Below are 22,876 nucleotides of genomic sequence, written 5' to 3' on the forward strand. Positions count from 1 at the left end.
CTGTTGTTCTTGGAAGGGTGGCATAAAGAGTGCATCATTTAAGCATATATGTTCTTCTTACTGGAATGTTTCTCTATAATCAAGCAACTCAGTGTTGCCAGCAGACAAGATGCAGTTGGTAAATAATGGGTAAGGAAATGATGTTCAGCACTTTTTAAGGCAATTTTCATTTTGTTTGCATCAGAGCAAGAGTAAATTACGCTAAAAAAAAATTAGTCTTGTTTGAAAATAGCTGGACCAAAAAGAACAGCTTGACTTTTTGAGCTAAATACTTACTAGGCATGAAGACAGGAGGGAAAAAAATCCCAAATCCATTAAAACTTCATTATTACGTACATTGGATTAGACAGACCAAAAGTTGTTAAGGTAAACTTTGTTTTTCTGAAACATAAATGTATGAAAGCCCAAAGTTAGTTGCTTGTATCCAAACTTGTAGGCATTTTTATGAAAAATTATAGCTTAGATTACACGTGAGTGAACAGAACCTTCTCTTTGCTAATTAATATAGGGCATAATTCTGAAGATCTTACTCAGCAAAACTCATTAGGAGTTTTGCCCGAGTGGAGACTGCAGGATTCTGTTCACAGGAGATGAAGTAGTATGCTTTTTAGAGTCTGCCCTGATTCTCTGATCATAGGTACTGTAGGTGATTAGACACGTAATAATACTGTCTGTTCGGGCAGAAGCATTTCTGCGGAACATTGACATGACCTAAATCTATAGAGGGGGAACAGTGAATATATGTTTGGGGCAGAAGCGCACATTTATGCACAAATCTCTAGGCAATAATGTATTATAGGCAATGTTGTGGTTGGAATAAATTGGCTATGTTCATGAATTACCCCACTTGCCTGGAACAACCCAAGATTACTGAACTCTGCTTAACAGAATTTCACTGTCAACAAACTTTAGATGCGATCCATGGGATTTTACTCTGGCCTCTTCGTAGAGTCTACATTCCAGATCCCTCAAGTGCATAGCATAGTGAACAGAATGTCCTGTATGGATAATTCTATGTAAAACTAAACCACCGTTTTATGTACTTAGTGTTGGATGTTTATAAATACATACTTGAGACAGACTGATGAGCTGGATGACTTTGTAGATCACTTGGGTTGAAAGGGGCTGCACTGGTTGGAATGTCACACCCTTCAAAGCCATTAGAATTTGTTGCGCTGCTCCACACTATCTCTCTGTGTAGCTTCCTTGTTTTATTAAACTGTCAGTTTGCCATTGTATACCCCTATTACCCACAACCTATGGCAAGTTGGGGTTCTCCTATAAATGGCTGGCTCACATGCATTTGTTATGTATCTCTTCTTTATATTCTTTATGAATGTGTTGAAATATTTGCGTTTGAGACCGACTGTAGTCCTTAATAAAGGGATCTCTGTTGGGAATAAAGTTAAAGTGATGAGTTACTTAGTATAGTGTTTAAGCAGAGCATAGAACATAGCTTCAGCAATGCAACATGGACCACTGGCCTCAACCCAGACATGACCATAACAAAGCATAGGTAAATAGCTTTTCTTTAACTCTTACAAAATAGTTTTCAGCCAGTGATAAAATATTTAAGCAAATACAAGTATGCTCCGGCTAAGCAACTTTGCCCTGGTACTTCACTTATACAACTGTTTTCCCCTCAGCCTGCAATATCTGTGCTGACAACAGCATTTTGCTCCTCTGCTGTGACTCCCCCCATCCTCCCTCCTATCTGTCTATCTATCTATATGGAGGAAACTGGAAATTTCTCATTACATAAAACCCATGCGAGAAACACACTGTAGCTTATCTTTAATGGCTTTGCGGCCTCCCCTGTTTGAGTTTGTGCATGGAGACTTGTTCAATTTGCCACAGATGTACTTGCAGAAGAGGGGCATCTGCTTCATAATGTGTGTATGGATGTATGAACACATCTCTGTGTATGTAAGTGTACTTGAATAATAATTTATCTCTCTAGTAGCAGAAAAGAATAGCTTCTCCAGTGGTTAGGGCACTATCTTAAGACTTGGGGGTGAGGGTTTGAGGTGTGGGTTCAAGTCCCAGTTCCCCAACAGATTTTCTGAGTGACCTTGGGCAAGTCATTTAGGCCCAGATTTTTAAAGTCTTTAGGTATTGCCTAAATCCTTTTAGAAAACTGGAATTATGTTCCTAAATCAGTTAGGTGTTGTAATGCTGAGTGCAGCAATGCCTAAATACCTTTACGAATCTGGGCCTTAGTCTCTCCGTTTTTCATTTCCCCAGATGTATAGCAGGGAAAATAGCACTTTCCCACCTCATATTGTGAAGATAAATATTTTAAAGATTTTGAAGTGGTCAGATATGGTGACAGGGGCTCATATACCTACTGTAGATAAAGGTGAATACACATACTCTCTGTACCTATCCAGGAGTTAAATGAAGAGAAATAATATTCTAATAGTGTGTCTTGAATCCTTGGCTACTGCTGTAAATCTGTGTAGCTCCATTGACTTCTGATTTACACTAGTTGAGATCTGGTATGCTGTATCTGGACTACAAATGGGAAGTGGTGGGTGAATTTCTGCTGACCATGATATTATGAGTGAAAGAGGTGCTACGTTAGCCCAGAGGCATAACCGAGTTAATTATTTTAGTGAGGGTATTCAGTGGCCTGATATTACTGTGTTCAGCATTGGACAGGCTTAACCTTCATAGATGACCACAAACTGAATATGAGTTGTCAATATGATGTAGCTGCAAAAAACACTAACATGATTCTGGGATGTATTAACAAGCGTGTTGTATGTAAGACACAGAAGGTAATTATCTCGCACTACTCGGTACCAATGAGGCCCCAGCTGGAGTACTTTGTCCAGTTCTAGGCACCACACTTTAGGAAAGATATGGACAAATTGGAAAGAGTCCAAAGGAGAGCAACAAAAATTATCAAAGGTTTAGAAAACCTGACCTGTCAGGAAAGGTTAAAAAAAACGGGGCATCCTTAGTCTTGAGAAAAGAAAACTAAGAGGGGACCTGATAACAGTCTTCCAGTATGTTCAGGGTTGTTATAAAGAGGACAATGATCAAATGCTCTCCATGTCCACGGAAGGTAGGACAAAAAGTAAGGCGCTTAATCTGCAGCAAGGGAGATTTAGGTTAAATATTTGAAAAAACTTTCTAACTCTAAGGGTAGTCAAGCTCTGGAATAGGCTTTCAAGGGAGGTCGTGGAGTCCCCATCACTGGAAGCTTTTAAAAACAAGTTGAACAAACACTTTTCAGGGATGTTCTAAGTTTACTTGGTCCTGCTATAGCACAAGGAGCTAGACTAGATGACTTCTGAAGGTCCCTTCCAGCCCAATGTTGCTATGAATCTATAATTCTAGAGACACAAAGGGTAACAAGAAAACATTGTACAAATACATTAGGAACAAGGGGAAGAGCAAGGACAGGATAGATCCATTACTCAATGGAGGGGAGTAGGGAAACAATAAAAGAAAATGTAGAAATGGCAGAAGTGCTAAATGACTTCTTTGTTTCAGTTTTCACCAAAAAGGTTAGTAGCAATTGGATGTCTAACATAAAGAATGCCAGTGAAAATGTGGTAGGATCAGAGGCCAAAATAGGGAAAGAACAAGTTAAAAATTACTTACACAAGCTAGATGTCTTCAAGTCACCAGGGCCTGATGAAATACATCCTAGAATACTCAAGGAGCTGACTGAAGAGATAGCTGAACCATTAGTGATTATCATGGAAGATGGGAGAGATTTCAGAGGACTGGAAAAGGGGAAATATACTGCCCATCTCTAAAAAGTGAAATAAGGACAACCTGGGGAATTACAGACCAATCAGCTTAACTTCAGTACCTGGAAAGCTAATGGAGCAAATAATTAAGCAATCAATTTGCAAACACCTAGAAGATAATACAGTGATACAGTCAGCACAGATTTGTCAAGAACAAATTATGTCAGACCAACCTATTAGCTTTCTTTGACAGGGTAACAAGCCTAGTGGATAATGGGGAAGCGGCAGATGTGGTATAACTTGACTTTAGTAAGGCTTTTGATACTGTCTCGCATGACCTTCTCATAAACAAACTAGGAAAATACTACATAGATGGAGCTACTGTAAGGTGGGTGCATAACTGGTTGGAAAACCATTTCTAGAGTTGTTATCAGTGGTTCACAGTCAAGCTGGAAGGGCATAATGAGTGGGGCCCAGCAGGGATCAGTTCTGGGTTTGGTTCTGTTCAATATCTTCATCAATGATTTAGATAATAAGATTATAAAGTTTGCAAACAATCCTAAACTGGGATTGGTTGCAAGTGCTTTGGAGGATAGGATTAAAAGTCAAAATGATCCGGACTAACTGGAGAAATGATCTGAAGTAAACAGGATGAAATTCAATAAGGACAAATGCTAAGTACTCCACTTAGGAAGGAACAGTCAGTTGCACACATACAAAATGGGAAATGACTGGCTAGGAAGGAGTACTGCGAAAATGGATCTGCGGGTCTTAGTGATCAGAAGCTACAGAGGAGTCAGCAGTGTAACACTTGCAAAAAAAGCAAACATAATTCTGGGCTGTATTAGCAAAACATGAAAAGTAATTCTTCCTCTCTACTGCTGATTAGGCCTCAGCTGGAGTATTGTGTCCAGTTCTGGGCGCCACATTTCAGGAAAGATGTGGACAAATTGGAGAAAGTCCAGAGAAGAACAACAAAAATGATTAAAGGTCTAGAAAACATGACCTATGAGGGAAGATTGAAGAAATTGGATTTGTTTAGTCTGGAGAAGAGAAGACTGGGGGAGGGACATGATAACAGTTTTCAGGTACATAAAAAGTTGTTACAAGGAGGAAGGAGAAAAATTGTTCTTCTTAACCTCTGAGGATAGGGCAAGAAGCAATTGCAGCAAGGGAAGTTTAGGTTGGACATTAGGAAAAACTTGCTAACTGTCAGGGTGGTTAAGGACTGGAGTAAATTGCCTAGGGAGGTTGTGGAATCTCCATCATTGAAGATCTTTAAGAGCAGGTTAGACAAACACCTGGCAGGGATGGTCTTGATCAGAGTTTTTCAAACCATGGGTCATGGGTTGCGGCATGTAAGGTGCCAGGTCGCCTTGCTCTGGTCAGCACCGCCGACCAGGCTGTTAAAAGTCCCACCAGCGGTGCTACCCAGCTAAGGTAGGACATCAGAAGCAGCCAGCAGCAGGTCTGGCTTCTAGGCAGGGGGCCACGGGGCTCTGCGTGCCATCCCCGCCCTGAGCAACCGGCCAATGGGAGTTAGGGAGGTGGTGCCTGCAGGTGAGAGTCACGCAGAGCCACTTGCATGCCTCCGTCTAGGAGCCAGACCTGCTGCTGGCTGCTTCTGGGGTGCAGCATGGTCCGTGGTGCACCCCGGCTGCACCGCTGACCGGGAGCCACCAGAGGTAAGTCCATACCCCAACCCTGGGCCCCAATCCCCTACCCTAGTCCTGAGCCCCCCCCCAACCTGGAACCCCTTCCAGCACCCCAAACTCCTCAACCACAACCCCAGCCCAGAGCCTTCACCCCCTAGCCCAGAGCCCTGACCCCCTCCCAGTCCCCAACCCCATGCTCCAGCCCTGAGCCACCCCAACCCAGAGCCCCTCCTGTACCCCAGAGCCCTGACCCCCTTCCACACCCCTGCCCCAGCCCAGAGACCTCGCCCACACCCTGAACCCCTCATTCCCAGCCCCACCCCACAGCCCTCTGCTCCAGCCCTGAGCCCCTCCCACACCCCAAACCCATCATCCCAAGCTCTGGTGGGTCACGGGCATCAACAATTTTCTTCAACTGTGTCCCCAGAAAAACATTTGAAAATCACTGGTCTAGATAATACATAGTCCTGCCTTGAGTGCAGGGGACTGTACTAGAAGACTTCTCGAGGTCCCTTCCAGTCCTACAATTCTATGATTGATTCCATTTCTTTTTATTATGTACTAATTATTAGTTGCCTTAAATTTATTTTTCTGACAGATGACTAGAGCACAATCTAGGTCATTGAATTCCATCATTCTCTGAAGAAAAATGAAGGAGATAAAATGCTGAGGGTGTCATAAGTGTTAGTCATTATCAGCAATGCAACATAGGGTCACATTTCCACATGAAATCTTCTGACTTCACTGCTGATCTCCAGAGGCTGGCTTTTCTCAACTTCACTGGTATTAGGAAATGAAGGTTGGTGTGGGCCTGAAATGAAATTCCAATGCACTGGACTACCACCCCCTGCTTTTCACTTACAGGAATGCTCTGTATCTTTTGGGACTATTTGATATAGACAGATCTATCAGTGGATCTGGAGGCTACCAATGAAGGGCTGGCTTCAGCATGTGCAAAAAGAGTGACTCTGGATTTTTTTATGTTCTCTCTTTTGTCAAACAGAGGTACATTAGGGTAAACAAAAACGTTCCACTAGTTTGTTCTGAGCTCCAGTTTTACCTTCTCAGATTCTTGAAGTCCCTTGGCATTTTGAACCTCGCAGTGCAATTCATAGTTACTTGTGTTCTGATAAAGGAGTGCTACTGTTCTGAAATTTGTAGGGCAGTCTTGATTTCTATAGGTTTGTCCTTGGAACCTTATTTGCCCAGCACATAAATCGACCCAAATTTATTTTGTTCATACTATGATGATGTAGTGTCATGATGCAATGAGATTGCATCTTAATCCATGAGACTGCATTATGATATGCTGAGAAGTCACTGGAAATTGATGCCACATAATTGTTGCAATGCAATGTGAATGTAACACAGCATGATTACTTTGTCTCATGGGAATACGAGAGTGGGAGTGCTCACAGGTCAGAATCCTAACTGAGGAGTAATGGCAGACAAGTGGTAACTAATTTCTTGTGGGTTATTGCTTAGACGTGTGTGTCTGGAGAGTGAGTATGGCTGAATATGCTTCTCATTTTCGTAATTAGCACTGACTGAAAGTTTTATTTGGGGGATTTTAAAGCTGTTCTGTAGCGATTCTGTCTATGAATGTAATGGGAGCTAAATAAAAAGTCCTGACGTGGACTCAAAACATTGCAAAGGTTCTAAGCAAACTACATTAAAACAGTGATTTTTTAATTTTACAGTTAAGCATTTGTTTGAACCCCTTCCCCAGAGGTAGGTACAAAACTTTCCTACCAGCCAAAATTCCCATGGTTCCAAGTCATGACAGTCCCTTCACAAATAAATAAATCTCCCAAAATGTACTGAATTGCTAATTCATGTCTTGCTTATTCTAAATGCATCCTTTGTGTTCTCCCAGCAGTACTCCCATCATAACTCCTTTCTGTTCTCCAAGCTGAAGCATTACTTCTCTGTACACACTAACACCAACCAGCCCCTTTCAAAAATCTTAGCCCCCTCCCACCCCGCAATCCACTTCCATAAGCATACACAACTGATCTCCTCACTTTCCAGGCTCTTCATTCCTCTCACATCTCATTCTCTTGATCTCCTCTCCTTCTACCATTTCATCTCACTCCCGATATCCCTACATCTTCGCTCTCCTCTACGAATTCTGGACTTTTCTCAATCCCCCCTCTTTTTTTCATTGTCGGGGTTGACCCTTTGCTGCCGTCATCACAGTTACCTTGAACAGTCTGTTCACTTGCATTGACCCTACAAATTCGTTTGTCCCATTCAGGTCAAAATCCACCTTGTAAGGAATCCTATATTCATGCTCTATGGTCTGCTTCCCCACTTACTCACAAGAGTCCTTTCTAACCTTTTATTTTATTTAAAGTGAATTTAGTAATGTTGTATTGCACCATTGTGGGTTCAGCTCTGGTGGCTACAGTTTCCAGTTTAGCAGAGTGAAAGTCACCTCTGCTACTTGCTTCAGATTTATTGTCTCTTGGAACACATAAAGACATATACATACATTGAGAAGTACAAGGTCTAGTTTGTTTTGTCAATTTTGTTAAAGTTACAATTAAGGTTATGAGTACCCAAGCATACAGAAATCCTATAAAGACCTACGCACAAGTTAGAAAAATAGTCATACTCACATCCTTAATGATATTCTTAAGGTCTGATGTCTGCCTTGCCAATTGATCATCAGTAGAGGGATGGTTCTTGGTGCAGGTTTCCCACAGGGGACTCATTTTACCCAATCTGGGAGCCTTCTTTTCTCTTGTGATTCTAACTACACCTAACACCCTGTGCATGTGACTTGTACTCAAAATTACTCTTACAGTTAATTTTTCACAGTACCACCCATTGGTACATCTTTTCCCATAATCTTGTGGCATAGGGTCATTGTTTGGTCACTTACTTATGTCAGGTTTCAGAGTAACAGCCGTGTTAGTCTGTATTCGCAAAAAGAAAAGGAGTACTTGTGGCACCTTAGAGACTAACCAGTTTATTTGGTTATAAACTGGTTAGTCTCTAAGGTGCCACAAGTACTCCTTTTCTTTTTACTTATGTCAGCATTTCTTAAGCCTATTACCTAGTATGGCTAAGCTAAAACGTACAGGCCCAAGCCTGCAGGCCTTGTGTTTCAGCCCTACTTACCTAGATACCTAATGCATACTTATCCCTTCTGACTACTGATCAATCTATTATTCTATAGTCCTACAACTTAAATATATTTAATATACAGTTATTATATATGACATAGCATGTCAGTTAATCATAACATCATACAACACACAATAAATGAATGATAAAATGAAGTAATGATCTACACCTTCATGCCGTTCCTTGTCCACTGTTCCTGTCTACTCTCATATTTCTTTATTGTAGCAATATCTTGTGTACTTACAAGGTATTTTGGTATGAACAATGCCTTCTACAGTTAAACTGTATTGTGTTTTAACTTCCAATGACAAATAGGTTGGTGCAGGTGGTTCTGATAAAAACGTGTGCTTTCTTTTCTGCCTGCTCCAGTGGCTGCATATGAAAGGCGGGCTGAGATTACAGGTTGGAGAGTGTTTTATTCGGAATCAGCTTCTGTCTGTATGTGTGTTTTATCTTATTGTAATGCGGCCCATTACAAAACAGCTGCTTACCATTGGAAATGGTATTCGAGTCAGCTGCAGTCCAAGTGATAAACGAGATGAGTGAATGCAGGAATTTAACCTCAGCAAGGTCTGAGCTATAACATTTATTTAAACCCATCTTTTCCTCTAAACAATGGCTCTGTGTGATCAAATATTTATTGGGATAAGGTTTATTTAGGGCTTTCAGATGGATGCTTGTGAGTGGTAAGGGGCAGTTTTTCAGGAGAATTCTGATTGCATCTAAGCATCTCTTCATTCAGACTATCAGGGGAGATGATTTCTGTAGCTAGGTGTTAGTTTAATCACCTTACTTTTTGAATCGTGGCTAGTGGTTTGTTTACAAGAAAGAAACTTTGTCCATCGCATGTTTTGGTCCAAATGATTCTATGTTTTCATGAGAGAAATGTACTGTATAGAGTGTATGGCAGGACATGTCAATGAAGCGGAGTCTGTTACCTAAGGCCAAGAGTGAATTCAGCCCGATGCATACTGGGCATAATAACATCAGGATGCAGTAATTTTACGTAAACTAAATTTCTCATGGTTGCTTATTCAGGAACATAACCTTTTGTAAGGAATGGTCATTCCATAAGCACTTAGGAGAGCTAGCAAACCAACCAGACAGCTGCAGGAAACAGATGGCTTAGTAAAGTTAGGTGTGTTGGCAAGGCCATAGTGAAGTCATTATCTCCTCAGAAGGGGGTGATTCTTTGTTTAAAATATCAGACCAGACATTCTTCATTATATTTAGACTGAACCGTTTGACTTGAAGGGAATTAGAGACAATATTGTCAAGCTGACTCAGAACTGGAGCATTTGTGGAGTTCATGTGAGTTCATTTGCCGCTGATAGGAGTTCAGAGTTTATGCAGCATGATGTCTTACACATGTGTGACTGGGTGTGTGGTACATGTCCCCATGCATGGGTGAACATGTGGTTTTTTTCCTCATGGATATTGATGTTCAATATAGTGACTAAGCCCCTGACCCTACTTTGCTTGTCTGATATGCCCAAGTGGTCTGGAGGATATAGTACTCATTAGCTGAGGTTACACTGCCAACTCATCTTTCCTAGCAACAAACTATGGCCTGTTCCAGTGCTTTCCTAAGCAGCTGAACGTTTCCTTTTTTTGTTATTGGGCAGCTACAGGATATAGTTTGGAGAGCCCAGTCCTTAAAATCATCTCAAACATTCCTGGAAGTGCTTTATTTTAGAAATAAACCCATTAACTGTATATCATTACAAATCAATGGTGCTAACTCTTTAAAAATGTCCAATATATGTATATTTTAGCAACATGGCCATGTAGTCATACCTCCTAGTTTGTGATCTTCTCATGTCTTGTAAACTCAGTGGGATTGAGATTCACTACTGTTTGAATGTGGGATCTTCCAGAAGCACAGAGCATATTGCAACGAGTCATCTTAGGATCAGTCCTTTCCCTCGGACTCATTGCCGAACCAGTGTCCCAGCACTGAATTAAGGGCTCTGCTCCTGGAGAATGGTGCCTTTCAGATGAGATGGAAAACAAAGGTCTTGATCACTTATGGTATGAAAGAGCCTATGACAAATTTTGGAACCATAGGGGTATTAATTACCTAAGAGAGAGTATCCAGAATGCTTAAGGATCTGATTCTAATCTCACGTACACAAGCGTAACTCGGGACCAGGTCCATTGAAATCAGTAGAGTTGCACCAAGGTAGCACTGGTGGAAAAGAGAGAGGAATCAGGCCTTAGAAATCTAGCCGTTTCCAGCACTGCTGGAAAGTCCTTGTGTCTAATTTTCATTTACCTTAAGATCCCCTTTCTCTGAGTGTTGTAAGTGTAATTGAGAATCAGGCCCCTTGGGTGCAACAGCAGCAGTTTACAGTATAATCCATTACTACTAATATTTGGTATATTTCTTTTGGTAACACTTTTGTACTTTGCAAGCCAATAAAGCTATTGGACCTGATTTTCATATACACGAAGCCCCCTTTACATCACATTGGCGGTGTAAAGGAGGCTTAGGGCTTGTCTACACAAACATTTAGTTTGTGGCAAGCTGGAGTGTGAGTCTACCTAGCACTATCCTGCTGCGCACTATTTGTCCGTGTGGACTTTGCTGATGCACACTAACAGGTCCCTGGTGCACTTTGATCTATTCCCTTTTCAAAGCAGGGTGGATCAAAGCACACTAAGGAACTGTTAGTGTGCTTCAGCAAGGGCCAGAAGAACACTTAATGCAACACTGCAGCTTGCTGCAAACTAAATGTTCATGTAGATACATCCTGAATCTAAATGAGAGTCAGGCCCATTGATATTAAAATCCGATATTATATTTAAGCTCTTGTTCTGGTGCATGCTATTTTATATGCAAACCAGATACTTGGTGCTAAAACCTTACTAAAATCCTGATCCTGAAGCACTAAAATCAGAGGACAGATTTCCAATAACTTCATTGATGTAGGATTTTGTCTTAAATTAGATGCCTCCTTGTGATTATTGGCATCCTAAATGAGCAACATATTGAGGAACTGAAACTATTTGGTAAATATTCAAAACCAACCCCCTGCTCTAATCATATCAGAATATCAATCCATCTGCCGACCTCTGGTATCTTGTCTCTTTCATTGTTTGACACCTAGTGCTTCAGCAGGAGGTAAAATCTCCCAATAGTGCATTTAGGGCCTGATGGCAAAAGAAAGAGTCCCACTGAATTCAGTGGGATTTGGATCAGTCCTTTAGCCCGTTTGGCCCCACCTCCTGAATCATAAGATTTGATTGTTCATCTCCTACCTTGCATAACTACAGACAGTGATATTACTGGCCATACTATTATACAGATTTTTAAAACCAACCCTAATAATTTACCAATATCAGGGAACTCCACAAGATGACTTTACAGCATAAAGAAATATTTGTTTTTATTTGTGTGAAACATACTTGTGTATCTAATAAGGCTATTGTAAGGGTAAGTGAATTAATATTTGTGGTGCTCTTTCATAAATGTGACATACTATGTTAGTGCTAAATACTCTTCTTAATCGTTTTGCTATTACTACCATTTAATTTCCAGCATCCTTCTCTTTTTCATATTATGTGAAAAAAGAGGAAAACTGATTTTTTTTCCCCCTCTGATTGTTGTTCAGAAGCTGACAAATGTCATTTACTCTAGGGATAAATTTAAAATGAAAACCTGATACTTTCCCCACTTTTTAGGCAGAGGCTGAAACTTGTTTGTTAAACTAAAATCAGTGACTGTTTAGGTGTATTTGTAACACTCTTAAAATAAAACAGACCCGTTTAAATACTACTAATGTGGGTTACTTTTTTTTTTCTTTTTTGAACTTTGTGTTCTATAAAGTTTTCACAGATCCAGAGACAGTTTGGGTCAATTAAACCAGTGTAAATCAACAGTGATTCATTTGGGTCCTATTCTCCTGTCACTTGCACACGTTTCACACAAGTGTAAATTTAATTGACTTCAGTGCACAATGTTTTTCCTCTTATTTACACAATGTGTAAGTTAGAGGAGAAGCATGCCTTCCACCCCATAATTCATTCTGTGTAACCTACAAAGCACCAGAAACGTATGTAGCCGGACACCAAACTCCTAGATGGAAATGTGACACCCTGTAGACCAGAATCAACAGTGATAAAAAGATGGTGCAAGTTACCTGTAATTAGATCAGAAAAGAGGTATAATTTGTGAAGTTTTAAAAACGGGTTCCTCGCATACAGAGGGGCCCAAAGAGAAAGCTGTGATAGGAAAAGCAGCCAACAAGGAGGTTGTAGATAATTTATCCCATTCCCTTTACCGATCCTACACCCGCTTTATCTTGAACGCTTCTATTGCTTTTCTTGCTATGTTCCCTCTCCTCTCTTGTCCCTAATTACATCCCCTTTCCTGTGACTGCCAAATTGGTGTAAGTTACAGTTACATCCGTTCCTTAACCAATTTACACCCCCTCTTACTTCATTGCATAATTTTGCACCAGGATTTTTATGGGAGTTCACCTGCTGCGTATAGTTCCAACAGTGTAACTGAAGAATAGACCTCTGGGAATAATTCTGCACCGGCAGGTAGTTGCACAAGATGATGTAATGGACCTATACCTCCAGCTATTTTGTGTCACTCTAGTGCCTCAAAGCAGTTGCAAAACCCTGCATAACCGGCCAGATAAATTAGATTCACAGCAATTTTACCCCACCAGGCTATACCAGTAAATCTGGCCCCAAATATCTTTTCTGTCTCTTGTTTGCATGATTCTTATCATCTGATGCTGTTAACCTGCCTTTTTAAGCAGCTGAAACTCTAACATGCAGACTCTCTAGGCTTGTTTCTAATATCACAGTCATTGTTGTAAATAAGGAGCGGCTCTAGTGAAGTCCAGGGGGTTAAACTGTTGTAAAAATGTAAGTGAGATCAGGCTCAGACTCTAGGAGCATGATTCTCCTTTTGTGTAATTTAGGAGTAACTCCCCTCAAGTCATTGGAATTGCTCAGTGTAAAACTGCTTCCAGAAAAAAAATGGGTTTTCCAGCTGTGTGTGATGTTCTGAGCCTGAGAAAGTACAGTGAGCCTGATTCTCCACAGACCTACACCAGTTTGACTTCACTGGAGTTACTCCTCAATTATATCAGGGCTAGTGAGCTGAGTATCTGACCCAAAGCTTATTTCAACCTGTTAAAGACTGTGGCCCAGATCCTCAGCTGGTGTAAATCAGCATAACTCCATTGAAGTCAATAGAGGTACACCAATTTACACCAGCTGAGGATTTTATCCTTGTGTGTCTCCTCATTTCTGTTCCAGTGACACTCCAGTAACATCAAGCCCCCTCGTATAGCGTTTTGTTAGTCATTGTCATTGTTAGCAATGACACATCTATGTACTTTGCCACATTATGCCCCACTGCTTGAGCAGGCACTGACCAGCATCAGCGTAGCTTGTGTATTTCATGAGAATATTTCAATGTGAAGTGGTCCTGATGAGAATCCAGCATCAAATTGCCCCTTCCTGTTTCGTTTTTTGCAAGAGGAGCAGATTTAAAATGGCTGCTGGCCCCCGGAAGAGGAAGGAAAAGTTTTCTCCTGTAGAACTTGAGATTTTGGTGGCAGAGGTGACCAAAAATCACGCTAGGCTCTATGGGAGTGAGAGAGTCAACCTGAGCCAGCCAGAGAGGGAGAAGATATGGTGCAGCATTGCCAGGAAGATCAATGCTGTCGCCCGGTCCCCCAGGACCCCCCGGGACCTCCGGAGGAGATGGGATGATATGAAGAGGCGCACCAAGGAGAAGCTGGTGGAGATGAGTCGCTCAACGGGGGAGCCCAGACCTGATACTGTGGTGGTGCGGATTTTGGAAAGTCCTTTGCTTGGGCAGGAGGAGGCTATTAAAGAGGCTGAGGCCAGAGTGGTGGCAGAGGAGGAGGATGGTGGTGGTGGTGATGGTGTTATGCACACTGGTGGCCCTCACATAACTCTGGAGCTTCAGTCAGGTAAAGAGTCCTAAACAAAACCATTCATCCCATCCACACACATCAGCAGACTGGGGAAAGCTGGGGGAAAGGGGGAGGGGGAGGAGCCTTTCTCTAGAAGGTTATCTTTGGAGGCTGTGACGTGGTCTCCCCTGCAATGTTAGATTGCTACAGCCAACCTTATGGCAAGAGAGGACTCTGCAAATGAAATCTCAGATCCAAATAGGCAGAACCTCTCACACAACAGCTTTTGATTCTGGAGTCTTACATTCTCCCCCTTCCCTCCCCCCTTTCCCCCCCACCTCCGCCCCATCCTTCAGGACAGAGATGTCTCCTTGTACAGGAGCTTGGAGTTACTCAAAGGAATTCACCCTGCAGAGCAGGAAATCATCTACGGGACATGAGGAATTTTAATGTCCCAGGACCTTATCATCTAATATTTCAGATGAAACAATTACATAAGAGAGAGAGAGATCCCTCTGGTTCACAAATACAAAGCACAAGACCTATTGAGACATTCACATGCACACAGTCAAACTAATGTCCCTTTCCTGAGCTCATATGCACACCCACACAGCAGACATCATTCCTTTAGCATATTAACCAAAAAGGCTGCTTTCTGTGTTGCTAACGTGTAAAGAACTCATGTTTTGATATTTTGATCCCCCACAGATGAGGAGGAGGAAGTGCCTGGTTGCACATGGGTGCCTTTGAGGACTATTGAAATGCCTATGCCAGCTGAGACAGATGCGTTAGAGCAGCGGGGGGCACTGCACACTTCAGTTTCCTCTCCCTCCCCACCTTCCTCCCCACAGATGCAGCAGCGGGCTGCCTATGGAAGGCGGTCATCCCAGACTGCCCGGCATCCTAAGCAGAAGTACAACATCTCAGAGTTTGAGAAGCAGCTGATGGATGCTCATCTCCAGCAAAGCACCCTCTTGTCCTCCTGGTACCAGCAGCAGAGCTCCCTCATGATCCAGCAGAACCTCATCTTGGAGAACTTAGTGGAACAGAACAAGAGGCTGGCAGACAATGTCGAGTCACTCAACCGGACGCTGGAGAAGCTGGTCGACTACCAGCATCCGCGCAGGGAGACAGTACATTTTGTGCAAGACTGCACCCCTGAGACTTCTGCCCGTCTGCCCTCCCGGATAGCCAGTGGCGAGTCTGTGGGGCAGTCAGGGATCGAGGTGTTCTCGGGAATGATCTTGAAAGTCGAAGAGGAGATCTAAACAGAAACACAGAGTCTTCTCAAATGCCATTTTCATAGTTTTTAAGGACAGTTCTCTAAAACAAATACTTTTTATGATGGGTAAAAAATTCCTCATGATTTGTAGGTCACGGTAAATGCTACAGTAGCTCTTTTTTTAGAGGGTCAAGATTCTTGGGTATATTCTACATATAGCCTTTTTTGGTTGCCCAGTATGGGACAGGATATCATTCTGTTTTATAACCAGCAGCGCTGTCCATTTATGAGAAACAATTTTGTATCAGTTCTTTTTATTGTGAAAGATATTTTCTTACATAAATCCAAACCATATAAAAATAAACTCTGTTCATATTTATCTTTACTCTTAAGAGTCTGTCCCCCGTGGATATTATTCTTTTCCGGAAACATTTTTAGGTTTAAAAAGAAAAAAAAAAAGAAGAAATCATTGCTAAGGCCGTAGAACTTGAGGGCCTGATCCTGCTTCCACTGATGTCAAAGAGAAATTTGTCATTGAGATTGATGGGAGCAGGACGGAGCTCTTATTGTTATTTGGATTATGTTTGCTGATTTAATAATACTGGGTAGAGTTCTTTTATGAGCAAATAAGACAGTTTGTTTTCTAAGTATAAGCATACGGAATTCCATTTATTCCCCCTTCAGTCTATCCCGACCTTCTCACTAGCTTTGTGTTTGAAAGACACACGATATATCAATGAATGAGACATTTAGGACTGTAGGAATATAATACTCAATAATACAGTTCAACTTTGCCATCTTGCACTAATTTTATCACGAATCTCATGATATTTGTGTTTTTCTGAAAGCCTCAACTCTTGGGGAATACATGAGCATCTGAGTTTTCCTTTTAAAAACCCTAAATGTCTAGTCCACATGGTTTTAGAGAAAAGACTGAAAACATAATGTGGCTCCAGAGAAAGAGAACCCTTGACTTCGGCAATAACTCATACCAAATCAGATTCAAGGTCCATGTTGTCCAGCATCCTGTCTCCAGTGGAGACTAGCACCAGATGTTTTATAGGAAGGTGCAAGAAACCCCACAGTGGGGATAATCTGCCCACCATGGAGGTCTCATCCTGATCCCTAATATTTAGAGAATGGCTTATGCCACAAAGCCTGAGGCTTAATATCATCTTCCAAGCCTTTTTGTTTGCATTAAGTATTATAACTGTGGATATTCTTGTTATCCAGATCAATATCCAATCCCTCTTCAAATCTTGCTACGTTTTTGGCCTCAACAACATCATATGACAATGAGAGCCACAAGCTAATTATATGTTGCTTGAAAGAGTATTTCTCTTTATTGGTTTTGAGTTTGCCGCCTTTCAGTTTCATTGGACATTCCCTTGTTTTTATATTTGAATTGGTTTTCTTCCTTTCCAATACATAATCCAGTGTGAGAGTGTGAAACTGCTAGGGCACACCAAATCAGTTTATTAAGAATCATGCCACTCTCAGCTCCTGCAAAGGGTAAATTGATCTAAAATCTCCATTGAAGAAATAACCAAATCAATTCTTGGTAAGAATTAACACAGTTCCAATTACCAGACTCTTGCCAGAATCCCAGTTTTTTTCATCTAGTGCAAAGAGTTAAATCAAAAACAAATGGTGCTTGGCTATAGATCCTATATCCCAACCCCTCTGTTGATCTCAGAATCCATTTTAACATTTGCAAACCAGAAGGCAGTTATTTGAAATAGCTTGCTGCTTGGAAGGATTCACCTTCACTGAATGACTTTGGCTACATTGTGGCCTTATACACCTTTACACTCAGGCAGCTTTAAACCACTCTTAACAGTATAAAGGGGCCTTAAAGTAAGCATAAATATAGTATACACCCACTTTAAGGTCTGTTTTTGCTGTCAGAGTGGTGTAAAGGGTCCTTAGCGTCAAAGACAAGCACCCCTGTGTCTTTTATTCCCTCTTGCTCTAAAGATTATACCATTTTCTCGGGATAAGCATCTTTCAGATAGCACTATAAAATATTTTCTTTCCTTTCCTCCTGCTTCCCTTATATTCATAAAACACCCAATGAACTAAGTAAGTTCCCTCGGAGTGTAATACACTTTAACATCAGTGCACAATAATGAAGTTTACATATTATAATTATCATTTGCTATAAAAAGCTGAAGGTTTGCATTCATCTGTACGTTTGTAATGTGTTAAACAGCAAGCACTTAACATGTCTATAAATGTAATGAATGTGTTTGAGGCGATCTTCTATTTCTGATAGTGCCCTTCTTCCCCAAGGATCACAAAGCATTTTACAACTTGCTCTGTAAACTGGACATACAGATCATTTCTACCAGCACTGAAATTTCATCCCTCTTGGAGGTGAAACACAGCAACAGTTTCAGGGTAGGTCTCCCAGTGTCTCTAATGATGGTCAGATCAGGCTCTATTAGCACACAACCCCACTAGAAAACAGTTTAGTAAAGGAAGAAAGGAATCCAGTTGAAACAGCAGGAGGATTGACATTGACGGAATGTAATTACCCATGCTGGAGTGAGCCCAAACAGTGGTATCTCCAACAACACAGTGCCCCAGTGACTGATACAGAAGACTACCTTTTGCTGTTTCTTTCTGAAGTGTTTGGATGTGCCTTAGAAATCTCCCATTCGCGTACCCACAGGCCCCAACCCTATTTGGCATGTGAGATTACAGTGCTGCGTGGAACGTAAAGTACAGGCCATATTCAGACTATGTCACAAGCAAATAATTATCTCATGAAAAAACTTTGTAGCCAGCAGGTGTTCTGCTTTGGCTAATTTTTTCAAGCTTAGGTCGGTACAGTGAGGGAGGGACCTAAAGCCATATTTAGGACTGGCCTGATTTTCAGCTATGCTGAGCACCTACATTATCCATTGGCTTTGGTGGGAGCTGCAGTTGATCAGAACCTCTGGAAATCATTTGTTTTGTCTCTCATTCTCCAGCTTTCTCGACAAAGGGGAGTGGGTCAGTTATGGTGCAAGCCCCCTGCACTCTTCCATAGAGCCAAGCGTCAGGGGGTTTGGTTAGCCAGACCTGGCGCTTGCAGCTGTGGAACTATGGAGCAGCCAGCGACCTAGGCTGGTGAGGCATGCTGCCTGGAGAACAGCACAGCAGCTGAGGCCAGGACAGCCAGAGCACAGAAGTGCTGAAGTTTTGTTGGAACACATAGGGGAGGGTTAGGAAACTTTATGCTGGACTAGATCATGGGATCATGGCCTGGAGAGGGGAACCTGGCTGCCTGGAGAGTACAGTAGGGAGAGAAAACCCCTCCTCAAAATAAGTTACTGGGGAAAATAATCAACACATTTTACATCAACAAAGATTTTCAACTATGAGCAGCCAGCCATAAGTGTGTGGGATAATGTGAAGGTGCAGGGATGGGAATTAAGGGTATTATGTGACAACAGGATAAAGTAATGTTGCAGGAAGCTTAGAGGTTATTGCTCCAGCAATTAGTCCCATTCTACCGCAGAGCATATGGGACCCTGGGTGACGGTAATAATAATATCTCACAGGTTTTAATTTGTTAACATTTGTAAAGTATTTCGGGAAATTCATGTCTACATATTGCAATGATTGCTGCTTAATAGGTACCTTGATAAATCGTTAATGCAAATATATGTAAACCCAGCCGCAACACTAGCAGTGTTGCCAGTTCTCATGATAGCCAGATATTTTCTTAAATCCCCAGCTTCTGGAGTCATAGGGTTACATGAGAATCTCAGCTTTCATTTTAAACAAAATAGTAAGTTTCTAGTCCTTATCACTGCAGAGAAAAACTTGAAAACATGACCTAAGTGCTCTCTCTACATTTAAAAAAATGGAAGGCAAATTAAAAGAAATCATATTTTATTACTCTGAAAATTATCCTATCATTATTAAGCCAGTTGCATTCTATTGTGCCAACAAACACAGAAACCTTTATCTTGGTCTTGGTATGTATGTTAATTTGAGAATTTTATTCTGTGCCCACTGTTTTATCACACAGATGAAAAGTTTGTTTTCTTGCGGTATGACAACTGCATTTTATTCAGTCCTTGGGTTCTTTACAGGATGGAGGGACTTTTCAAACCTGTACTGACTGGTAGATTCTCATATTGTTGTTGGTGACACTTATTCAACAAGGAGACTGTTGAGTTGGTAGCCTAAAGAAGTTCCTTTATCACTGTCATTTAGGAAACCTGGATTTGATTCATCAGCCTCTCATTTTCCACAAACCAACAAGGGATGTGAAGTCAGCCCAGGGCATTTAGAGAATGTAATATCTTGTGACATGCAGGAATGATTCCTCTTCTGCGGATGACTGGGTGACATTAATTAATGAACTCCAGAAACAGAAGAATGGCAACTGAGATGCAGTCTCTCTAAGGTACATAAGATGAAGAATAGAGGTAAATCAGCAGATCATTCAGAGTTCCAAGCCGCATGGAGAACATACTTCTTTGCCCATCTGGAAATAGGAGAATTGTTAAACATTTAGCCACATCCTATTTCCTGGAGCAGATTGAATTCTGGATCCTGCGATAAGGAGAGGGCTTAGTTGCAGCTGTGAGTCAGTCGCAGGGGGTAATGTAGCACAGCTGCTCGGTTGTCCGAAAGATCAAGGACGAAGAAGTAAGAGGAAAAGGCCATCCAGGGCCAGCTGCATGGATTGGACTGTCTGAGTCAGGTGTGAGGAACAGTTTGCCTGTAGGACACTTATGGGGTTGGGGGAGGGGGCAAACAATGGTGGCTCTATCTACCATGCAGATTTAATTCACATCCTTCTTAATTTTTCCTGGACACTCAGTTTAGAAACACTTTGGCTGATGCAACATAGATGAGAATAGAGCCATAAAGGCAAATTTAGTTGTATTGCTGTGAATTTGGAGTAACTTCAGTGGCGTTACACCAGAAACCTCCTGGTGTCACTGAGAGCAGAATCTGGACCACAATCTAGCCCTGGAGCTTCTTGTCCAGGGGAGCATCTCTCACTTCCTCATCAGTTTCATGCTTTGGCCTTGCTGAACGGAGAAGTAATGAAATGCCTGCAGTGCCTGCCTGGCTCGGAGGTACCGTACTGCATGGCACCCACGTGCATCGATAAACGTCACCATATGCTTGCACCAGCTGCCAGAAATTATATTACTCCCGCCACATCAACCCACAGTCTCATTCGTCAACACTGCCTACAGAGAGAGAGAGAGAGAGAATGAGTGCATCCATTTTTTACTTCACTCAGGCGTCCCTTGCATTTTAGCATCAAAAGCTAATTAGAACTGAACAAATTGAGGAAAGGATGTTCTTATGCAGATCGTAAACTGGCTGAGCATGCACTTTGTTTGCGTAAGTAGTGAAAATATCAACTGCATCACTTCTAAAATCCAAGAGCCAATGTTTTGCCCTTACATATACCCACACAGCTCTCACTGCAGTCAATGGGAAACAAGCATGCATCCTTAAGACAGCATTTTGTCTGAAGATTGGAAATACAGTGGTCTGTCTACTTAATGTAACTCTTCATCGCCATAGTATTTGTGCACTTCATGTGCATTAAGTAAAGAGTCCTCACAACAGCCCTGTGAGGTGGGAAAGGACCATCCCAGTTATACACCTGGAGCAGAGTCATAAACTGATGCTCAGATCCTCTGACTACCAGTCTACTGCTTTAAGTGGAAATAGGGTGTAAATTTTAATGGTCAGAGTAATTAACCATTGGAATAGTTTACCCAGGTTATGGTGGATTCTCCATCATTGACAATATTAATGTGTCATTTAGAAAGGAAATCTTAAAACCAAACAATAAATTGCTCAGGGTGAATTACTGGATTACTCAGGGTATTGGTAGTGGAAATATAGAGCTTTCTCTCCTTGGTCATTGCTTTAATTCTAGTCCAAATTGCTGGTAGTCCAAGAGTTCTTACCATCTGATGGCAGCCTGGCGGTAGGGTGACCAGACATACTGATAAAATCGGGACTGTGTCAATATTTAACTTTGTCCCGCATCCCGACCTATGTACAATCAGGATGTCGTTTGTCCCGATATTGTAAAGTTGCCAGGCGTCCAGTTGGTGCGGGGCTGGTAGGCTCCCTACCCAGTTCTGCGCAGCTCCCTGGAAGTGGTGACGTCTGGGGGTGTGGGCTCCGGGGGTGCTTACATCAGGCAGCTCCCCGGAAGTGTCGACATCTCCCTCTGGGTCCTAGGCACAGGGATGGCCAGGGGGGCTCTGCGTGCTGCCCCACCATGAATGCCTGCTCTGCAGCTCCCATTGGCCAGGAACTGCAGCCAATGGCAGTTGCGGGGGCAGTGCCTGCGGGTGAGGCAGCTCACACAGCTGCCTGGCCGTGTCTCCGCCTGGAACCCAGAGGGAGACATCAAGACTTCCGGGGAGCCACCTGAGGTAAGCGCCCCGGAGCCCATATCCCCTCCTGCACCCAAACTCCCTCCCACAGTCATAGAATCATAGAATATCAGGGTTGGAAGGGACCTCAGGAGGTCATCTAGTCCAACCCCCTGCTCAAAGCACCCTGAACTCTCCCCCGCCCAACTCCCTCCCCCAGCCCTGAGACACTCCCCCACTCTTGCAGCCAGGGGTGGGAGCCAGGGCCATGTGCCCCTGACCTGCAGCTTCCTCGAGCGGTGTGCCTCCCTCCCCCATGGCTCCAGTGGGGCTGTTAGTCTGTGGCTCTCCCCCCGCCCTCCACCTCCCATGTTTCCCAATATTTTCTTCTTGCCATCTGGTCACCCTACCTGGTGGTCTACGTGAAACGAGATGGTGGGTCTCAATCCAGTTCCGATGGAACAGGTGTCCATATCTTAAAACCCATCACCACAGTTGTTATTAAGGCCACATCTATGCTACAACTTTTTCCAAGAATAGCTGTACTGGTCAAGGTTGTGAAGGGGCGTGATCACTGACGTACATAAGTGGTGCTAGCAAAAGTGTAGACAAAGTTATACTAGCCATCATGTGCCAGCAATGCCCCTCTGCCGTGTACATTGGCCAAACCGGACAGTCTCTACGCAAAAGAATAAATGGACCCAAATCTGACATCAGGAATCATAACATTCAAAAACTGGTAGGAGAGCACTTCAACCTCTCTGGCCACTCAGTAAAAGATTTAAGGGTGGCAATTTTGCAACAGAAAAGCTTCAAAAACAGACTCCAACGAGAAACTGCTGAGCTTGAATTAATATGCAAACTAGATACCATTAACTTGGGTTTGAACAGAGACTGGGAGTTGCTG

The 22,876-nt window shown here is 42.4% G+C and overlaps 1 protein-coding gene across 16 annotated transcripts in view; it reads left to right on the forward strand.

Annotated features, from left to right (window-relative positions):
• TSNARE1 (t-SNARE domain containing 1) overlaps positions 1-22,876 on the forward strand; it is a 710,453-nt gene that overhangs the window by 502,068 nt on the left and 185,509 nt on the right. For 14 of the 16 annotated variants that reach the window (XM_077809719.1, XM_077809732.1, XM_077809724.1 and 11 more), the window contains 2 exons: positions 13,992-14,451; positions 15,103-15,980. The exons of 1 other annotated variant lie outside the window; for it this stretch is intronic. In XM_077809719.1, the coding sequence (XP_077665845.1) occupies positions 13,992-14,451; positions 15,103-15,662 (1,020 nt within the window). In that variant the 3' untranslated portion in view covers positions 15,663-15,980. Of the gene's footprint in view, positions 1-13,991; positions 14,452-15,102; positions 15,981-22,876 lie in introns of those variants that run through there. One more of the 16 variants, XM_077809733.1, reaches the window with a different exon arrangement.

The sequence above is a fragment of the Eretmochelys imbricata genome, chromosome 2 (genome assembly GCF_965152235.1).
Source record: "Eretmochelys imbricata isolate rEreImb1 chromosome 2, rEreImb1.hap1, whole genome shotgun sequence".
Lineage (NCBI taxonomy): Eukaryota > Metazoa > Chordata > Testudines > Cheloniidae > Eretmochelys > Eretmochelys imbricata.